The 23,372-nt window shown below is 40.7% G+C and overlaps 1 protein-coding gene across 2 annotated transcripts in view; it reads left to right on the top strand.

Annotated features, from left to right (window-relative positions):
- LOC133595415 (vesicle-associated membrane protein 3-like) overlaps positions 1 to 23,372 on the top strand; it is a 239,557-nt gene that overhangs the window by 5,437 nt on the left and 210,748 nt on the right. The window contains exon 5 of one of the 2 annotated variants that reach the window (XR_009814603.2): positions 5,388 to 6,510. Coding sequence is in view for 1 of the 2 variants with exons in the window: in XM_061948111.2 (XP_061804095.1) it covers positions 5,388 to 5,404 (17 nt within the window). In the remaining variant the exon portion in view is untranslated. Of the gene's footprint in view, positions 1 to 5,387; positions 6,732 to 23,372 lie in introns of those variants that run through there. The other variant, XM_061948111.2, reaches the window with a different exon arrangement.

The following is a 23,372-nucleotide window of genomic DNA, read 5'->3' as shown; positions in this document are numbered from 1 at the left end:
ACCAATGATTGTCACACACACACACTAGGTGTGGTGAAATGTGTCCTCTGCATTTGACCCATCCCCTTGTTCACCCCCTGGGAGGTGAGGGGAGCAGTGAGCAGTGTCACGCCCGGGAATCATTTTTGGTGATTTAACCCCCAATTCCAACCCTTGATGCTGAGTGCCAAGCAGGGAGGTAATGGGTCCCATTTTTATAGTCTTTGGTATGACAACCTACCAATCTCAAGGCGGACACTCTAACCACTAGGCCACTGAGTTGACCTACACATGCAAACATATTGTTTGTCACATACACATATGATGCAAACATGTGTCTGTCCATACACATACACCTTGCCTACATCAGTCTGTCCATTCACATACATAATGCAAACATCTGTTTGTCCATTTACATTCCTACATATACGATGCAAACATCTGTCTGTCCATTCACATACACATACATGATGCAAACGTGTCCGTCCATTTACATACACATGCAAACACACTGCTGTCCATTCACATACGCATATGATTCAAACATTTGTTTGTCCATACACGTATACGATGTCCATTCATATACACTTTGCAAACATATGTCTGTCCATTCACATACACGGTGCAAACATCTGTCTGTCCATACACATACACCTTGCCTACATCAGTCTGTCCATTCACATACACAATGCAAACATCCCTTTGTCCATTTACATTCCGACATATACGATGCAGACATCTGTCTGCATTATATATGTGTATGTGAATGGACAGACAGATGTCTGCATCGTATATGTCGGAATGTAAATGGACAAACGGATGTTTGCATTGTGTATGTGAATGGACAGACTGATGTAGGTAAGGTGTATGTGTATGGACAGACATATGTTTGCATTGTATATGTGTATGGACAAACATGTTTGAATCATGTGTATGTGAATGGACAGCAATATGTTTGCGTGTGTATGGAAATGGACAGGCACGTTTGCATTATATATGTGTATGTAAATGGACAGACACGTTTGCATTATATATGTGTATGTGAATGGACAAACGTGTCTGTCCATTTACATACACATGCAAACATATTGTTATCCATTCACATACACATATGATTCAAACATGTTTGTCCATACACATATACAATGCAAACATCTGTCTGTCCATTCACATACACAATGCAAACATCTTTTTGTCCATTTACATTCCTACATATACGATGCAAACATCTGTCAGTCCATTCACATACACATATACGATGCAAACGTTTGTCTGCCCACTCACATACACCTGGCAAACATATGTCTGTACATTCGCATACACAATGCAAACATCTGTTTGTCCATTTACATTCCTACATATATGATACAAACATCTGTCTGTCCATTCACATACACATATATAATGCAAACGTGTCTGTCCATTCACATGCAAACATATTGCTGTCCATTCACATACACATGATTCAAACATGTGTTTGTCCATACACATACACCTTGCAAACATATGTATGTTCATTCACATACACAATGCAAACATCTTTTTGGCCATTTACATTCCTACATATACGATGCAAACATCTGTCAGTCCATTCACATACACATATACGATGCAAACATTTGTCTGCCCACTCACATACACCTGGCAAAATCTGTCTGTGCATTCACATACACAATGCAAACATCTGTTTGTCCATTTACATTCCTACATATACGATGCAAACATCTGTCAGTCCATTCACATACACATATACGATGCAAACGTTTGTCTGTCCATTCACATACACCTTGCAAACATCTGTCTGTTCATTCACATACACAATGTAAACATCTGTTTGTCCATTCCTACATATACGATGCAAACATCTGTCTGTCCATTCACATACACACATACGACGTAAACATCTGTCTGCATACTCATATAAAATGTAAACATCTGTTTGTCCATTCACATACACATACACAATGCAAACATGTGCCTGTCCATTCACTTATACGATACAAACTGATGTTTGTCCATCCACATATGCAAATACTCGTCTATATATCTGTTTAATACACATATCTGTATAATGTCTATCTGTTCATGATACAGTTTTAAAATCCGTCTGTCCGTTCACATACACAGATAATGTGGACATTTGTATGTCCATTCACGCACATACACACTGCAGATATTTGTCTGCCCATTCACACACACTTTGTGTGTGCATCTGTCTATTTATTCACGTGCACTTGATATGTATGTCTATTCACATACACACATAATGCAAATACCCGTCTGACCATTCACAGACACTTACATGTGGTCTTCTGTCCATCTGTTCACACCACACATAATGCAACTATAGATAGATATGTAGTTATAAGGGAAATAAGTACTGTATCTGTCAGTCCATTCACATATACACGCACAGTGAACATCTGTCTATTCATTCACATTTATACGTTCACATATGATGCACTCATCAGTTGACAGAATTTTACTGTAATAAAAAAAATAGTTTTGTTTTTTTCCAAAACCCAAAACCAGTGAAGTTGTCACGTTGTGTAAATGGTAAATAAAAACAGAATACAATGATTTGCAAATCCTTTTCAACCTATATTTAATTGAATAGACTGCAAAGACAAGATACTTAACGTTGAAACTGGAAAACTTTGTTATTTTTTGCAAATATTAGCACATTTGGAATTTGAACCCTGCAACATGCTTTAAAAAAGCTGGTACAAGTGGCAAAAAAGACTGAGAAAGTTGAGGACTGCTCATCAAACACTTATTTGGAACATCCCACAGGGGAACAGGCTAATTGGGAACAGGTGGGTGCCATGATTGGGTAAAAAAGCAGCTTCCATGAAATGCTCAGTCATTCACAAACAAAGATGGGGTGAGGGTCACCACTTTGTCAACAAATGCCTGAGCAAATTGTTGAACAGTTTTCTCAACGAGCTATTGCAAGGAATTTAGGGATTTCACCATCTACAATCCGTAATATCATCAAAAGGTTCAAAGAATCTGGAGAAATCCCTGCAGGTAAGCGATGATATTACGGATCTTTGATCCCTCAGGCGGTACTGCATCAAAAAGCAGCATCAGTGTGTAAAGGATATCACCACATGGATTCAGGAACACTCCAGAACGCCGCCAGTTTCGCTGGTCCCGAGCTCATCTAAGATGGACTGATGCAAAGTGGAAAAGTGTTCTGTGGTCTGACGAGTCCACATTTCAAATTGTTTTTGGAAACTGTGGACGTCGTGTCCTCCGGACCAAAGAGGAAAAGAACCATCCGGATTGTTATAGGTGCAAAGTTCAAAAGCCAGCATATGTGATGGTATGGGGGTGTATTTAGTGCCCAAGACATGGGTAACTTACACATCTGTGAAGGCGCCATTAATGCTGAAAGGTACATACAGGTTTTGGAGCAACATATGTTGCCATCCAAGCAACGTTATCATGGACGCCCCTGCTTATTTCAGCAAGACAATGCCAAGTCACGTGTTCCAACAGCGTGGCTTCATAGTAAAAGAGTGCAGGTACTAGACTGGCCTGCCTGTAGTCCAGACCTGTCTCCCATTAAAAATGTGTGGCGCATTATGAAGCCTAAAATACCACAACAGAGACCCCGGACTGTTGAACAACTTAAGCTGTACATCAAGCAAGAATGGGAAAGAATTCCACCTGAAAAGCTTCAAAAATTGCTCTCCTCAGTTCCCAAACGTTTACTGAGTGTTGTTAAAAGGAAAGGCCATGTAACACAGTGGTAAAAATGCCCCTGTGTCAACTTTTTTGCTGCCATTATATTCTAAGTTAGTAAATATTTGAAAGAAAAAAAAAAAAAGCTTCTCAGTTCGAACATTAAATATCTTGTCTTTGCAGTCTATTCAATTGAATATAAGTTGAAAAGGATTTGCAAATCATTGTATTCTGTTTTTATTTACCATTTACACAACGTGACAACTTCACTGGTTTTGGGTTTAGTATTTAAAGTTATTATATTGTAAAAAAAACACCATAAATTTAACCCCTAAAACCTACAGTGAACAATCTGATGGTTAACTTGCTTTGAAATCATAGTCCAAGCAGATATCTACAGCATTTGTTTGAACTTTAACCCCAAAAATTGTTTGGAAAGTATGACGATGCAATATTTGTTGCAATATTGTTTAATATTAAAGTTGAAAAAATGTGCAATTTCATGCAGTACGTACATTTGTTCTGTCCGAACGGAAAGAACAAATACATTTAGTAAGCCCAGATATGGTACCTTGAGTTGAGTTGAGTTGAGTTTGAGTTTATTTGGAACATGCAAGTATACAACATGATACATCACAATCTCCAGTTTCTCTTTTCAACATGTTCGAAAAGGAGTAGGAAGAAGCAGAGCTTATTTAATCCTACCCCTTTTCTTTTACATAACAGTTGCTAAAACCTTTGTTCACTTCCTGTTCTCAATTTATTCACAATATACTCCATAAGTAATCACAATAAAATAAGTAAATAAATAATAATTGGTGAAGTAAGTTACATTTCATATGTTGAGATAAGTAAGATTATTTTGTGAGTGAAAGAATGAAAGAATGGATGAGTTAAATAAATCCAGAATGTTTATCATGGTTCTTCTTCTTTGTACTTTGTAAACACTTTAAGTTTGAAGAGTTTCTTGAAGTGGATCATATTAGTACATTGTTTGATTGCTTTGCTTAATCCATTCCATCATTTAATTCCACATACTGATATACTGAAGGTCTTAAGTGTTGTACGTGCATACAAATGTTTTCAATTACATTTCTCCCTAAGATTATATTTCTCCTCTTTTTTTGAGAAGAATTGTTGTATATTCTTGGGTAGCAGGTTATAGTTTGCTTTGTGTATCATTTTAGCTGTTTGCAAATTCACTATGTCGTAGAATTTCAGTATCTTTGATTCAATAAATAAAGGATTTGTGTGTTCTCTATATCCAACATTATGTATTATTCTAACTGATCTTTTTTGTAACACCGTTAATGAATGAAGTGTACTTTTGTAATTATTTCCCCATATTTCTGCACAATAACTCAGATATGGTAACACTAGTGAGCAGTAGAGAATATGAAGTGATTTTTTGTCTAGAACATGTTTTGCTTTATTCATTATTGACGTGTTTCTTGCTACTTTATGTTGTATATTTTTTACGTGAGATTTCCAGTTCAACTTATCATCAATCATTATACCTAGAAATTTGGTTTCATTTACCTTATTGACGCATATTTTTTCCAGGCCTTCAAAGGGCCATATAAAATAATGTGGCCCCGGGCCTGGAGTTTGACACCCGTGACCTACGGTATTAAAATAAGGAATCTTGTGAGTGGTTTGTTTACTGTATGAGGAGGGGCACCATTAGATAAATGACTTCCTGTCTTTGTCATCCGCAGTGTACTTCTTCTACTAAGCGCCGCCTCATCACTAAAGACGGATATGGACTTGAGAAAGTTGTGAGATGGATGACAGCGAAAGAGATAAAAAAAAAAAAAAAAAATCCAAGCACCACCCTTTTATCCTCCCTCTCCTCCCCTCCCCTCGCACATCACACATCACGGCAGCTTTTGTTTTGTCTTAACTGTTCATCCTCATGCATTATTGAGGGAAACGGAGTGGGGAGGAAGAAGGACCTATGTGGTGATTTCGCCCGTCCTTTCTATCTGGGATTTTACCAAAGCGGAATATTGCTGTTGACAAACTTTGCTACGTTTGTAAACAAAGACACGCCATTGTTGTTGCCGCCTACTAACACAAAACACGCATCTTTTCTTTGGGAGTGTGTTGATTTCCGAGGTGACGGTTCCACGTGATGTGTTCCCAGGAGCAAAAGAGAGATGCAGACACTGAGAAACATACTTGTCAACCCTCCCGAATTTTCCGGGAGACTCACGAATTTCAGTGCCTCTCCCGAAAATCTCCCGGGACAACCATTCTCCCGAATTTCTCCCGATTTCCAGCCGGACCTGAGTGAGGACAGCCTGTCTTCATGTCCACTTTTCCTCCATATAAACACATATAAGTCCCGTTATAACATCTACGGCTTTTGGAGCTCAGTACGCAACTGCACACACAACAAGAAGGAGACTATTATATATGTCTCCATTATCCGTAGGTTTATCTATAACCCAGCCGGCACGTTAATACACTGACACACAACATCCGGATTCCCATCATGCATTGCTTCAAAACTACGGCAAGTAGTAATGTCCAAACAAAGATAGTGACAGAGAATAGAACGAGGATGGACAATTCAACCCTAAACTCACTCCTTTTCTGCAAATTAAATTTCACCTATGCTTCAAAGGCTGTGCTACTGGCTGCAAAGCATTGCACTTTCAAATACAACAATGAGTAGAGAGGAGTGTTATGTGTGTGTTTATGTGTAAATAAATGAACACTGAAATGTAAGTATTTATTTTATATATATATATATAAATAAAAGAAATACTTGAATTTCAGTGCAAATTCAAGTATTTATTATATATCCATCCATCCATCTTCTTCCGCTTATCCGAGGTCGGGTCGCGGGGGCAGCAGCCTAAGCAGGGAAACCCCGGACTTCCCTCTCCCCAGCCACTTCGTCCAGCTCTTCCTGTGGGACCCCGAGGCGTTCCCAGGCCAGCCGGGAGACATAGTCTTCCCAACGTGTCCTGGGTCTTCCCCGCGGCCTCCTACCGGTCGGACGTGCCCTAAACACCTCCCTAGGGAGGCGTTCGGGTGGCATCCTGACCAGATGCCCGAACCACCTCATCTGGCTCCTCTCGATGTGGAGGAGCAGCGGCTTTACTTTGAGCTCCCCCCGGATGACAGAGCTTCTCACCCTATCTCTAAGGGAGAGCCCCGCCACCCGGCGGAGGAAACTCATTTCGGCCGCTTGTACCCGTGACCTTGTCCTTTCGGTCATAACCCAAAGCTCATGACCATAGGTGAGGATGGGAACGTAGATCGACCGGTAAATTGAGAGCTTTGCCTTCCGGCTCAGCTCCTTCTTCACCACAACGGATCGATACAGCGTCCGCATTACTGAAGACGCCGCACCGATCCGCCTGTCGATCTCACGATCCACTCTTCCCTCACTCGTGAACAAGACTCCGAGGTACTTGAACTCCTCCACTTGGGGCAAGATCTCCTCCCCAACCCGGAGATGGCACTCCACCCTTTTCCGGGCGAGAACCATGGACTCGGACTTGGAGGTGCTGATTCTCATCCCAGTCGCTTCACATTCGGCTGCGAACCGAATATATACATATATATATATATATATATATATATATATATATATATATATATATAAAAAAAAAAATACTTGAATTTCAGTGAATTCTAGCTATAAATATACTCCTCTCCCCTTAAACCCCCCACCCCAATCTCCCGAATTCGGAGGTCTCGAGGTTGGCAAGTATGCTGAGAAAGACAATTGCAATGCAGAGTAGATTAACAGTAAGAGCCATAGACAGGAACATTATGTCCTCTTGAGAGTTTTGTAGGGAAGAGATTTAAGTCAGGACACTGACCTTCCTTTTAATCCACGTAAAGACCAAGAAATGAACTCTTCCATGGCTGTAGTTCCTGTCAAGTGTTTTATTGCTTACGTTACACAATCACAGAAAGTAGGCCAAGGTGGGCCGAGTGTTTCCTACTTGCATGACCGACGTAGTTTTCTGCAGAACGGCGCCACTTCTGCATCCGCTCTTTCTTTAGCTAACCGACGACCGTGTACGTTTTGCTCTTATTTTGCATCTGATCCCAATCGTTAGAAACGAATGCTTTTGCAAAGCCATGACTCATGCTCACCGGTGCCAAACGAACGCAACTTTGAACTGTTAACATCACGTAGCATTGAGACATCTAACATGCATCTGTGGCAGAACAAGGAGACTTTTTTTGTGGAGGCGCTTGTAAAGAGAGTATATTTCAGAGGCATTTTTTCATCTAATAAGACTAATTGAGAGTGGATTTCTGCATACATGTAGGTATGAAAAAGTCAAATGATATTGCGCAACAATATTATACGGACTTAAGATGCAAAAAATGATGTTTGCAAGAAGAAATGCATGCTTGTTGGATTTTGCTGATGCCAATAAAAGACATTAATAATGCAGCTGTTCTGAGATGTGCAATTTCTTTCTTTTTTCCCCCCCAACAAGTCGTAACCTGGTATACAGGTAAAAGCCAGTAAATTAGAATATTTTGAAAAACTTGATTTATTTCAGTAATTGCATTCAAAAGGTGTAACTTGTACATTATATTTATTCATTGCACACAGACTGATGCATTCAAATGTTTATTTCATTTAATTTTGATGATTTGAAGTGGCAACAAATGAAAATCCAAAATTCCGTGTGTCACAAAATTAGAATATTACTTAAGGCTAATACAAAAAAGGAATTTTTAGAAATGTTGGCCAACTGAAAAGTATGAAAATGAAAAATATGAGCATGTACAATACTCAATACTTGGTTGGAGCTCCTTTTGCCTCAATTACTGCGTTAATGCGGCGTGGCATGGAGTCGATGAGTTTCTGGCACTGCTCAGGTGTTATGAGAGCCCAGGTTGCTCTGATAGTGGCTTTCAACTCTTCTGCGTTTTTGGGTCTGGCATTCTGCATCTTCCTTTTCACAATACCCCACAGATTTTCTATGGGGCTAAGGTCAGGGGAGTTGGCGGGCCAATTTAGAACAGAAATACCATGGTCCGTAAACCAGGCACGGGTAGATTTTGCGCTGTGTGCAGGCGCCAAGTCCTGTTGGAACTTGAAATCTCCATCTCCATAGAGCAGGTCAGCAGCAGGAAGCATGAAGTGCTCTAAAACTTGCTGGTAGACGGCTGCGTTGACCCTGGATCTCAGGAAACAGAGTGGACCGACACCAGCAGATGACATGGCACCCCAAACCATCACCCAACCATGCAAATTTTGCATTTCCTTTGGAAATCGAGGTCCCAGAGTCTGGAGGAAGACAGGAGAGGCACAGGATCCACGTTGCCTGAAGTCTAGTGTAAAGTTTCCACCATCAGTGATGGTTTGGGGTGCCATGTCATCTGCTGGTGTCGGTCCACTCTGTTTCCTGAGATCCAGGGTCAACACAGCCGTCTACCAGCAAGTTTTAGAGCACTTCATGCTTCCTGCTGCTGACCTGCTCTATGGAGATGGAGATTTCAAGTTCCAACAGGACTTGGCGCCTGCACACAGCGCAAAATCTACCCGTGCCTGGTTTACGGACCATGGTATTTCTGTTCTAAATTGGCCCGCCAACTCACCTGACCTTAGCCCCATAGAAAATCTGTGGGGTATTGTGAAAAGGAAGATGCAGAATGCCAGACCCAAAAACGCAGAAGAGTTGAAGGCCACTATCAGAGCAACCTGGGCTCTCATAACACCTGAGCAGTGCCAGAAACTCATCGACTCCACGCCACGCCGCATTAACGCAGTAATTGAGGCAAAAGGAGCTCCAACCAAGTATTGAGTATTGTACATGCTCATATTTTTCATTTTCATACTTTTCAGTTGGCCAACATTTCTAAAAATCCCTTTTTTGTATTAGCCTTAAGTAATATTCTAATTTTGTGACACACGGAATTTTGGATTTTCATTTGTTGCCACTTCAAATCATCAAAATTAAATGAAATAAACATTTGAATGCATCAGTCTGTGTGCAATGAATAAATATAATGTACAAGTTACACCTTTTGAATGCAATTACTGAAATAAATCAAGTTTTTCAAAATATTCTAATTTACTGGCTTTTACCTGTATACATGGAATGATGAAACATGGTAGCAAGCACAACATCCATCCATCCATCCATTTTCTACCGCTTATTCCCTTTGGGGTCGCGGGGGGCGCTGGAGCCTATCTCAGCTACAATCGGGCGGAAGGCGGGGTACACCCTGGACAAGTCGCCAGCTCATCGCAGGGCCGCAAGCACAACAACAAAAAACAAAACAAACAACAACGCTATATGATTAACACAAGATAATAGTACTAAAGCAAGCATACACATACATACATACATTCATTCAACCATGCAAAACCCAACAGTAGTCTACCCCACATGAGGCATTAAATATAGGTGGTTAATAGGTAAGTTTTCAGTTTATTTTTGAAGTTGGAGAATGGATACAGCATCTTGAGGCTCTCATTAAGCCGGTTCCAAATCTTTGGTCCCCTGCATACAACACTTCGAGCGGTACAATCCAGTAAACGATGTTTCCCTGATATCAGATCTAAGTTACGAGTGTTGTGGGCATGCTGGGGATGGTAGATAGGAACCAAGCTACAGAGCCTTAAATTCAGCCTGTAAATGACTTGATAGGTTAAACAAGCATTTTGATAAATATTGAACTCTGTCAGTCTTAAGAGATGATAATTATGGAATAGATGTCGAGTGGGGGCATTAAACTTGGACCATGACAGGGCCCGTATAATTTTCTTTTGCATGGATTCTAATTTGTGGAGGTAGGTAGGGAAGGTGTTACACCAGATGACATTACAGTAGTTTAGATGTGGTTCAAATAGAGTTTTATATAGGGTGAGTAGAGCATAAAGAGAATGGAATCTGCGCTTTTGCATGATATACTAGTTACTACTGCGACGAGGTGGCGACTTGTCCAGGGTGTACCCCGCCTTCCGCTCGATTGTAGCTGAGATAGGCTCCAGCGCCCCCCGCGACCCCAAAGGGAATAAGCGGTAGAAAATGGATGGATGGATACTAGTTACTATGGTCATCTAATTACCGTATTTTTCGGAGTATAAGTCGCTCCGGAGTATAAGTCGCACCAGCCGAAAATGCATAATAAAGAAGAAAAAAAACATATATAAGTCGCACTGGAGTATAAGTCGCATTTTTGGGGGAAATTTATTTGATAAAAGCCAACACCAAGAATAGACATTTGAAAGGCAATTCAAAATAAATAAAGAATAGTGAACAACAGGCTGAATAAGTGTACGTTATATGAGGCATAAATAACCAACTGAGAACGTGCCTGGTATGTTAACGTAACATATTATGGTAAGAGTAATTCTAATAACTATAACATATAGAACATGCTATATGTTTATGTAATCTTATACGTCTAGTCTCTTACGTGAATGAGCTAAATAATATTATTTGATATTTTACGGTAATGTGTTAATAATTTCACACATAAGTCGCTCCTGAGTATAAGTCGCACCCCCGGCCAAACTATGAAAAAAACTGCGACTTATAGTCAGAAAAATACGGTAGTTACTATGGTAATCTAAGTCACAGCAGCTCAGACCAGGCACCAAGCAGTGTGGGTGGGGAGCGTTTCCACAGAGTGTTTATGTGGGTGTCAGGGACAGACGCGGAAGGAGATTTTTTACAACAAAGTTCTAAAGCTTAGTGATACATCAGATGCATCAGATTGTAGGTGTGTTTTTTTTACCCTCCGCACCTGTGTTTACCCTGTGTTTGTTGCTGAGATAGGCTCCAGCACCCCCTCGCAACCCCGATAGGGACAAGCGGTATAAAATGGATGGATGTTGCATTTTTGTTTTGCTTGATTGTAAAATATGTCGATCGAGAGGGGGTGTGACGTTCATATGTTGTCAATATTCAGTGTTTTATCGTTCATAGTTAATATTGTAAATCCCACATTCTTTATTTTCATGTACATTCTGGGTGTCTCATTCAGTAAAACATTTTTTTAATTCCATTCCGTTTTTTTAAGGCGGTCTGTCATAACATTTTTAGCATTCAATCAGACATTATTGTGAGGTTTTGTATTAGTGTTCCGAAAAATAGATATACCGGCCCCCAGACACATTTTCTTCCTCAAAATAATTGCCCAGGTCTGGGTTAACTGGTGCAAGTGTAAACAAGTGATGGATTTCAGTGTCATATTGGCTGTTTGCAAAGTTGGCAAAGTTTAACTTCTCACGTTGGCTATCATTGAACGTATAGAGCAGTGGTTCCCAACCTTTTGTTTGCCACGCCCCCTTTTGGCACGTAAGAGCGGCTTTTGCGCGTGTATATAAAAAGTACTGTGTGACAAGAACATAGTTTGTAGTCAAATATGTGTATTTTTAGAATCAAAAGAGAATGGCAAAATGTATGCGTGAAGAACAAACTCAAACATCAAGACTCAGTGGTTGTTTTTGAGTTTTGTGTTATATTTAGTTATCTATAACATTTCAGCATATTCTCTTCATGCCTTTCGCTATATTTTTCATATTTTTTTCTGGGTTTGCAGAGGTCCCAAAAAACAACAAGCCGTGGCACCAAATGGCCCCTGCACCACACTGTTTTTATAGATGGTCTTCCTCAGGGTTTGGTGTGCGACTTGCTGTCACAACTTTATTTAGCTTGTTAGCTTTCCATCGTGATTCAACAAAGAAGTAGAACTATTGTACAAACGTTTGTAGATAGATTGTAAATAATTTCATGCGTAACACATTTTTTTTTTTTAACTTTTAGATTTTTTTGGAGGTGTACGTCATGCAATTTACCGTATTTTCCGGATCACAGGGCACACCGGATTATAAGGCACACTGCCAATGAGCAGGTCTAGTTATGTCTTAGAGATGCGCGGTTTGCGGGCACAACCGCGGAGTCCGCGGATTATCCGCGGATCGTGCGGATGAAATTTAAAAAAAATTGATTTTATCCGCGGGTCGGGTCGGGTCGGGTGGTTGAAATAAAAAAAAATTAGATTTTAAATAGATTCAGGCGGGTGGCAGTTAAACCAATTCGTAAATATATATACATAGTTAAATGTTGTTACCCACATACGAAAAACGAGCAGTGCGCTCACGAAAGGGGTGGGGCTCACCCTGGTTGATATAGACAGCAGGACGGTGGCCATGGAAGTCGGAACCCGCTAAGGAGTGTGTAACAACCCACCTGCCGAATCAACTAGCCTTGAAAATGGATGGCGCTGGAGCGTCGGGCCCATACCCGGCCGTCGCCGGCAGCGAGACGCGCTTGGAGGTGCGCTCAGCGCGGCTCCCATATGATTGCGCACTGGTGTGCGTCTGGGTCGTGACAGCGTGGCACGCGAATGTCTGTGCTGCATTGGATCAGTCTCCTTTCTTTAACAGGCAAAAGCTTTATAACCTCACTAATGCCTTGCATCGTCTATATTAGATATATAACAACGGGCGGGTGCGGGCGGGTGCGGTTCTGATCAAATGTTACATCGGGTGGATGGCGGATGGTTGACGACTTTCTGATGCGGTTGCGGATGAAATAATTGCCTATCCGCGCATCTCTATTATGTCTATTTTCATACAAAAGGTGCAACGGATTATAAGGCGCTTTAAAGGAGTCATATTATGATAATTTTTTTCTCAATGTAAAACACTTCCTTGTGGTCTACATAACATGTGATGGTGGTTCTTTAGTCAAAATGTTGCATAGATTATGTTTTACAGATCATCTTCAAGCCGCTTTTTGACCGTCTCTTATTTACGTGGCTCACCTTTGACAGCGTCTTCTCCCCGTCATCTTTGTTGTAGCGGTGTAGCGTGCAAGGACGGGAGTGGAAGAAGTGTCAAAAGATGGAGCTAACTGTTTTAATGACATTCAGACTTTACTTCAATCAATAACGGAGCAGCGTCTCCTCATCCGTGGCCAAAGTTCCGTGGGTGGATTATGTAAACCCACTACACAGGTATGTTTTAGCGCTTTCATGGCAGATACAAGTAAGAACTTTATTCTACTCTATATTAGAAATGGGGACAGCACAGGATGTATGTCCCATAACAAGAAGATAGTGAAAAAGAAGGGACATATGCAGATCCCAAATACAGATCAGCAGGTAGCAAAAGGTAAAAGAAAGTTGGTTTAGCATACAATTGTGAAACAAAACGCCAGATAGTATGTCTGCTAATAGGTGCAATTTTGCGGTCCTTATACACACACCATAGTGATACTTGTATCTCTGACTACGGTAGCCGTAATGCGCCGACAATCCATCAAGCGGTGTGACTTCAAAGTCATACTAAAACATTTTGACAGATTTTTCAGCGCCGTGTGTAATGTTCTATATTTTCAAAGGCATATTTAAAGTTTCGGTTGTTGTTTACTGGCGTCATATTGCAGTCTACACATATCTCTTATGTGTGACTGCCCACTGCTGGTCACGCTTATCATTACACCATGTACCAAATAAAATAGCTTCGAGGTCGGTTAGCACAACCAGAATTATTCCATACGTTAGGCGCACCGGGTTATAAGGCGCACTGTCGACATTTGAGAAAATGAAAGGGTTTTAAGTGTGCCTTACAGTCCGAAAAATATGGTAACCATTGGTGCACGTCATTCCACCCTAACTGTCCACAGGGGGGCGCACAGCCCTCTTTGGGAACCACTGGTATAGACTATCATAACAACATGACTGCAAACTGTTAAATGTCTTCAAATTGTCTTGTCTTGGACTACTTGTATGTATGTGCACGCTAGAGATGCGCGGATAGGCAATTATTTCATCCGCAACCGCATCAGAAAGTCGTCAACCATCCGCCATCCACCCGATGTAACATTTGATCAGAACCGCACCCGCCCGCACCCGCCCGTTATTATATATCTAATATAGACGATGCAAGGCATTAGTGAGGTTATAAAGCTTTTGCCTGTTAAAGAAAGGAGACTGATCCAATGCAGCACAGACATTCGCGTGCCACGCTGTCACGACCCAGACGCACACCAGTGCGCAATCATATGGGAGCCGCGCTGAGCGCACCTCCAAGCGCGTCTCGCTGCCGGCGACGGCCGGGTATGGGCACCATCCATTTTCAGGGCTAGTTGATTCGGCAGGTGGGTTGTTACACACTCCTTAGCGGGTTCCAACTTCCATGGCCACCGTCCTGTCTATATCAACCAGGGTGAGCCCCACCCCTTTCGTGAGCGCACTGCGCGCGGAGTGACCCCTGTTACGCGCCCCCGGCAACAGGGGTGGCGGGCAGGTAAGCTGCGCGGGCGGAGCGCGCGGAGTGACCCCTGTTACGAGCCCCCGGCCACGGGGGTGGCGGGCAGGTAAGCTGCTTACCTGCTGCGCGTGACGCCGGCCGCGGCGAAGGCGGACGAGGCGGGGTGTCGGTGCGGTGGGCGCGGTGGTGACCCTGGACGTGCGTCGGGCCCTTCTCGCGGATCGCCTCAGCTACGGCTCCCGGTGGGGCCCTCTCGGGGGAAGGGGCCTCGGTCCCGGACCCCGGCGAGGCGTCCCTTCTCCGCTCCGTAAAAGTGTCCATCTCTTTTTTTTTTTTTTCTTCTGTTGTGGCATATGCAGCAGGTGCCTGCTCGTTTTTCGTATGTGGGTAACAACATTTAACTATGTATATATATTTCCAAATTGGTTTAACTGCCACCCGCCTGAATCTATTTAAAATCTTTTTTTTTTTTATTTCCACCGCCCGACCCGACCCGACCCGCGGATAAAATCTAATTTTTTTTAATTTCATCCGCCCGATCCGCGGATAATCCGCGGACTCCGCGGTTGTGCCCGCAAACCGCGCATCTCTAGTGCACGCACTCCCTGCAATTTGTGTTTACTGAAAAATATAGACACTTAAAAAAAACATTTGTTCTGGTAAACCACAAATGCAGTGGTCTTCAAAGGCGGGTCGTGAAAAATATTTGGTTGCTAAATGTGTATGTTAATGTCTTTAAATTAGGGCTGTCAAAGTTAGAGTTAAAGTTAATGGTGCTGTTTGCAACTCAGCAAAAAATATAACCAAAATGTCTAATGTTACCATTAGTGGTTGAACAGAACACACATGTTTGACAATTGTCTATATTTACAAAATAAGTGCTGACTCATCCTGTCTAGTCAACACGTACACAAAAACTGTGCAAGAGAAGCAACGAACAATTTGCAGTCATGTTATTGTCATCATAGAATATACATTCAATGACAGCTGATGCTAACTATCCAAATTGCTATCATTAGCCAACAACACCCAAAGCTAATGCATAAGTTACGTACGTATGTAGTTACGTCATCACATTGTAGAAGACGTAACAGGGCGGGATATAACGCCTACAATACATTGGAAAGTTGGCGCCCTCTAGGTATTATGTATTATGCTGATAGTATATATTTATACCATGAATTGATTAACGTGGACCCCGACTTAAGTTGAAAAACGTATTTGGGTGTTACCATTTAGTGGTCAATTGTACGGAATATGTACTGTACTATCTACTAATAAAAGTTTCAATCAATCAATCAATCAGGCATCTGTGTAAATGTTGCAAGCAGCCCATTTAGCTCATGTGATTAATCACAAAAATGTATCATAAACTTCGATTAATTATGTACAAGCTCTTTTACCTTAGCCACAATAAGGTCAATGGTCCGATCAATGCATGCATACGTCAGTACAAAATGAGTGAGGAGTATTTCACTCCAAAATACAGCCTGGAAAAACTTCACATAAAACTGTTACCAAGTTTTGTGCAAATAAATGACATACATTCAAGTAAAACAGGGTTGTCAAACTAATTTTCATTGAGGGCCACATTGTAGTTATGGCTGCCCTTTAGAGGGCCGCTTAGAACAATGAATGATATATCATACCTGCCAACTTTTGAAATCAGAAAAACCTAGTAGCCAGGGTCCAGGGGCCTGCGCAAAATGATTATTAGCATTCAGACAGGTTAAAATGTTGCTAAAACCATCACTTTTCTATCAGTCACAGTGACTTTTCAAAACAAAAATATTACAGCAGAAATCATATGGGTTGATTGACATGTTTATTCTGTAAGCTAACTTCAATAGTTTGAAATTATTTTGACAGTTAATGCCAGTTATCCTGTCAACCTTTCACAAGACTTCAATTTGTTAATTGAAAGTATAAACAGTATAAACACTTTTTACAGTAAACAAATGGTAAAACAGTACTAAACAATTCCATTAAAAAAAAATTGGTGTCATTATTAACTTTCTGTCCAAGCTTGTATAATCTACTGCCTTGTTCAATTGTAAAAAATATTCTGTGCCTACAATTCACATTTCTATCACAATTATCATACTGTAAACATGGTAAGCTAACTTCATTAAAATTAATAGTCCTGTCAATAGCATGGAATTACAATTCAAATGTAGTTTTTTTGTAAGCCTTTCAAAAGAATTCAAAATATGAACAATTAATTGAAGCCATCAGACACTTGAAAAGTGGCACATCACATCTCTAATGTAATCATTTTAACTTTTCAACAGAAATAGCACTGCAAAAATATTAAGGACATACTTCTGTATTTTGGTAGTTATGCTGTCAACATTTAACAAGATTTCTTCAACTTGGACTTGAAAGCATAAATAGTATAAACACTTTTAACAGTATAACAGTACTAAACAATTCCAATAGATAACATTGGTGTCATTACCTTTTTGTGGCTAAAATCCGAAAAACGTTGAAAGTTTTCCACTTGTATCGCTAGCAACGGCATTAGACTTGTGTTTTTTTGTCCCAACGTGGTCTTTTACATCGCTAATTCCTCCGTGTCCGATCGAAAAATCTTGTCTGCACAAGGTGCAATTCGCGTAGTTTTCACCCTCTTTGGAACGGATAATTATTCCCGGATAGGCTTTTGAATATTCTTCACGGAATGACTGCAGTTTTCTTTTCGGTTTAAGACTCGTTTGCCATTTTTCTCCGGCTGATTCCATGATCGTTCGCTCGTTTGGAAACAATGGCAACTGGTGCCTCGTGCTTGGCAGCGGTGCTATAAATAGCCTCGCGCATGACATTCGGAATGGCTCGATAGGAAGTTACAGGAAGCAGTGTCGATTGTCATTGTTGTTACGCGATTTCGTGAATAAAACTTTAAAAAAAAATTTTTTTTTTAATGAATGAAAAACCGTATTTTTTATCACTGCAACCGTAACCCGGAATAGGTTGTTGAAAACCGTACTAATTACGGGAAAACCGGAGTAGTTGGCAGGTATGATATATGAATGTGCCTATGCATTTGATTATTATATATTTTTTTATGCACACTGTAAAAAAAATCTGTATTTTTTTACAGTAAAAAACTAGCAACTCAACCACCAGAATTGTACTATGAAATGTGTTTTTTGCAACATATTACAGTAAAAGGAAAAACTTGACCATGTTTTTTATTTTATTCTGGCAACTGAGCTGCCAATTTTTTACAGTTAAAAAACTGTGATTCTGTTTTACCATTAACAGTAAAAATAGTCAATTAAAAACTAGTTTTTATTTTTATTATCTTTTTATGTATTTATTTTTTTAATACACTGTAGCACTTTGAGGTTGTTTGCTCAATGTAAAGTGCTTTTTTACAAATAAAATATATTGTTATTATTAAAATAACAACCATAGATTTTACAGTATTAACACTGGCAGATGAGTCGACAGAATTTCCCGTAGAAAAACAGTGGTAGAGTTTTTTCAATTTACAGTAAAATGCTGTAAAAAACATCGGAAATTTCACAGTAAAATGTATTGTCATTTTTACAGTGTACACTTTAATTGATAACTTGCTCTAAAACCATAACTCAAGTAGAAATGTAAGTATTTTAACAAAATAAAATGTTTGGAAAGTATAATAATATATTTTTTGCCATATTGGATAATACTAAAGTTTAAAGGGTATGCAATGTCATGCGGTACCTGCATTTTTTTCTGTTAAAATGAAAAGAACAAATACATTTAGTAAGAAAAGATAAAGTACTTTATTGACACATTAATTCCAGGCCTTTGTGGACCACATAAAATGATGTGGCGGGCCAGATTTGGCCCCCTGGCCTAGAGTTTGACATACCTGAAGTAAAACATTTAAAAATGTCCCTGGATGACAGTCTGACAATATTATTTAGCATTTGTATACAAATATTGGGTTCTTTCTTTAGCAAATTTTTAATTATGCAAGCAAGTCATCACTTGTGATTAATCACGATGAATTAAAATTCCAAAATATGATCAATCTGATTTTAAAAAAAATATAATTTAAATACACATTATCATTAATCCAACACGCTGTAGTGAACAAATAAATTGGCTGATAACAAGAGATTCGCTCCAAAATGAGTTGCAGCTTGCACAGGCAGAAAGATACAGTGAATATAGTAGAATAACAAAGTACCTCAAGGACCAGTTTCATCTGAAACACAATTTTATACAAGGTATTTACGTAGGGGCAGAGTATGACCAACTACCAACATGACTGCTACCAAGGACATGTGCGGCTGTGCCCGGATGCATGCAACTGCTGTCGTTTTTCTTGCAAAATAAACCAAAATAATACGTCTATATATAGTTCCAAACATACTCCAGCTCATAAACTTACAACAAAGCATGTTTTTTTTTCTCGTCAAAGTATAATTGTGTGACCAGCAGGGACTCGAACACGCACTTGACAGCGCAATAAACTTAATAACAATACACAGAACGACCAAAAAAACCCAAAAAACGTATAAATCTCATTTTGCCAAAATCTTAATTAGCTTTGGACCAACAATCACAGAGAAATTGACTTTTATGTGAAGTATGTCAACTGTGGTGTCTGCTTTCAATGTACTTGTAATCACTGTATGTATCACTTATTATATATCATCATAACCTGCTCAGTGGTCTAGTGGTTAGAGTGTCCGCCCTGAGATCGGTAGGTCGTGAGTTCAAATCCCGGCCAAGTCATACCAAAAGACTATAAAAATGAGACCCATTACCTCCCTGCTTGGCACTCAGCATCAAGGGTTGGAATTGGGGGTTAAATCACCAAAAATGATTCCTGGGCACGGCCACCGCTGCTGCTCACTGCTCCCCTTACCTCCCAGGGGGTGAAATGCAGAGAATAATTTCGCCACAATCATGGGTACTTTAACTTTTATAACTGATCTTTCTTTTTTGTAACATGCTAATAAGTGAATAAGTACTTTTTGTAATTATTGCCCCATATTTCTGCACAATAACTGGCGAGCAGTAGAGACTAAGGAGTGATTTTTGGTCCAAAACATATTTTGTTTTATTTATTATTGACATATTTGTCAACACTTTGTTGTGTATTTTTTAATGAGATTTCCAGTTCATTTTCTCATTAATTATTAGACTCTCTTTCAATGTCCGTCTGTTTGTATTTGTGTTTGACTTTCTCTCCTGCTGCTACCGAATTGCATTATTTTACTTTTACTGACATTCAAAGATGGTCTGTTTTTGTCAAACTATGTTTTTAATGTTTTCATTTCTTCTGTTTATTATTTGTATTAGCCTATGTGTGTTCTCTCCTGTGTTTTCCTTGCACAAGACTAGAGGTGGGTAGTAACACGCTACATTTAATCCGTTACATTTACTTGAGTAACTTTTGGGATAAATTGTACTTCTAAGAGTAGTTTTAATGCAACATACTTTTACTTTTACTTGAGTATATTTATAGAGAAGAAACGCTACTTTTACTCCGCTCCATTTATCTACATTCAGCTCGCTACTCGTTACTGATTTTTATCAATCTGTTAATGAACGCTTTGTTTGTTTTGGTTTGTTAGACAGACCTTCAAAGTAGGATCTATCGCATGCCTGTTTTTCACCAATCAAATGCAGTCACTGGTGACGTTCACCAATCAAACAGAGCCAGGCGGTCACATGATTAACTGCATATAAAGTTTCAGCGGCAAACAACAAGAAGCTTAAGCTTACATGAACTCAACCTCAAATTTGAGGAAGCACATTACAGTAAGTAACGTTAGTAGATATTTTGGCTGTCACCGTAGGCTGATGTTAGCTTCTCTGCTATGAATCACTGTCAAATGTACATCGTGTGGGGACATTTATTAACGCACTGCAGCCTCATAGACACACACACACACACACACGTATGCATAGAAACACCAATCAGTGTGTTCCCAGGTGCAGCCCACACCTATCAGTTTATGGTTTGCGTAAAGGCTAACTTGTTATTTTCCTTTGTAATCTCTGCCTACTGAGCTTATGGTGCTGTTAAGTTATTGTGGCTCAATTTGTCTTAATTTTTTTTATTTTAATGTATTATTATTTAATATATATTATTGTTTTAGTTGCTTAAGAGATATTCCTGGCTCTGAATTTGCTCATTGCTATTTTTATGTTTTTGTGCATTATTTGTTGCCGTCATTAAACGAACAGGTTACTCATCAGTTACTCAGTACTTAAGTAGTTTTTTCACAACATACTTTTTACTTTTACTCAAGTAAATATTTGGGTGACTACTCCTTACTTTTACTTGAGTAATAAATCTCTAAAGTAACAGTACTCTTACTTGAGTACAATTTCTGGCTACTCTACCCACCTCTGCACAAGACGCTCTCCAGTGTTTAAGGCCTATCTTCACTTGTCTTCTTTCCGAGTTGTTGGGAAAGCAATGTAAAAGCTTGCCACAATTCTCGTGGGTGGAGCAGCCCCAGCACATGTGGGAAAAGTAACAAGGAAGCGCCGCAAACACATAGCATCAGCTCAAAGGTCCTGAAGAAAGGCGGACCCGATCTTACCAAGCACATCCATGCCCTGCTTCTCAAAATATGGGAAGAAGAGGAAATCCCTGCACAGCTCAGAGATGCCCTAATTGTATCCATATTTAAGAAAGGAGACAAGGCAGACTGTGGGAATTACCGTGGCATCTCTCTCCTGTCCACCATAGGGAAAGCCCTCGCTCGGGTTTTGGCCAACAGACTCACCCCCCTGTCAGAAAGCGTGCTTCCTGAGTCTCAGAGTGGATTTCGCCCAAGCAGAGGCACCACAGACATGATTTTCATCGCACGACAACTGCAAGAAAAATGCCGGGAACAAAACCAATCACTATACATGGCCTTCATAGACCTCACCAAAGCCTTCGACTCGGTTAACCGTCAGGCACTTTGGCTGGTTCTGTCCAAGATTGGCTGCCCAGATAAATACATCCGGGTACTGAGACTACTGCATGATAACATGTCAGCCACAGTGCTCAGTGGCAGTGGAGATGAAACGGAACCCTTTAGGGTAGACACAGGTGTAAAACAGGGATGTGTTTCCATTTTTGTTGCTACTATCCTTCATCTCACAAACATACATCTGCCCCAGGGAGTCGAAATAATGTACAGAACCGACGGTCAACTCCTCAACATCAACCGTTTCAGGGCTAAAGGTCAAACCACCACCATATCCATCATGGAGCTGCAGTATGCAGACGATAATGCCCTCATAGCCCTCTCAGAAGAGGACCTACAGTGCACTCTGTCTGCTTTTGCGAAGGCATACAAACAGCTTGGTCTTGCCATCAATATAAAGAAAACCCAAATCCTCCACCAATCACCACCAAACAGTAGTGCGCCTGTCCTGCCACCAAACCTGTCAATTGACAAAATCCGACTGGAAAATGTGGACCACTTCCCATATCTCGGGAGCCTCCTGTCATCTAAAGCTGTCATTGACGATGAAATTCACCACCGCCTCAGCTGTGCCAGTGGGGCCTTCTCAAGGCTGAGGAAGCGAGTCTTCGAGAACCGTGACCTCCAAGCAAAGACCAAAATCCTGGTCTACAAAGCAGTCGTGCTCCCCACCCTTCTGTATGGGTCAGAAGCCTGGACCACCTACAGCAGGCACTTAAAGGCACTCGAGACCTACCATCATAGATGTCTCAGAAAAATCCTCAGGATCAGCTGGGAGGACCGACGCACCAACACCAGCGTCCTGGAGGAGGCTGGCTTGCCCACCATCACTGCCACGATAGCCCAAAACCAACTCAGGTGGACTGGCCATGTAGTCCGCATGCCTGACTCTCGCCTCCCAAAACAAGTCCTTTATTCCCAGCTTGTTGAAGGGAAACGGGCCCCGGGAGGTCAAAAGAAGAGATTTAAGGATAACATCAAGGCAAACCTGACAAAGTGTCGCATAGACCTTAAGTCTTGGGAAGTCAAGGCAAAAGACAGGACGATGTGGAGAAACCTTGTCTGTGAGGGTGCCGCGCAATATAATGACGACCTCCGCCATGCTGCACAAGACAAGCGCAGACAAAGAAAGGAGAGAGCATCCACCAAACAGGCCCAACCCAAACCCACCACCACTACATTCCCTTGTCCACATTGCCCCAGAATAATCGGGTCCAGAATCGGCCTCCACGCTCACCTGAAGACCCACAAAGACCAGGAAGGAGGACAGTCATACTCGACCACGAGTGACCGCCGATGATGATGATACACCACTCTGTGTAAGGGTGCTCGTTCCATCTTTACTTCAGTTTAGGAGTCATTGGCCTGGAAAATGTTGAAGACCCCTGCACTAATGGCAACATAAGCTAGCCGATTGTGTTGTCTTTTTTTTTTTTGCTTTAATATGTTTTAACTTGAAGCAAGTTGCAAAAAGCCCCTTTAAGCATGTTCAAAATAAACTAAACCATTGCTATAAACCAGTGGTTCTTAACCTGGGTTCGATCGAACCCTAGGGGTTC

This window comes from Nerophis lumbriciformis, linkage group LG04, assembly GCF_033978685.3.
Source record: "Nerophis lumbriciformis linkage group LG04, RoL_Nlum_v2.1, whole genome shotgun sequence".
In the NCBI taxonomy this organism is placed as follows: domain Eukaryota; kingdom Metazoa; phylum Chordata; class Actinopteri; order Syngnathiformes; family Syngnathidae; genus Nerophis; species Nerophis lumbriciformis.
Note: the sequence above shows the minus strand (reverse complement) of the source record. Positions and strands in the feature narration are given on the sequence as shown.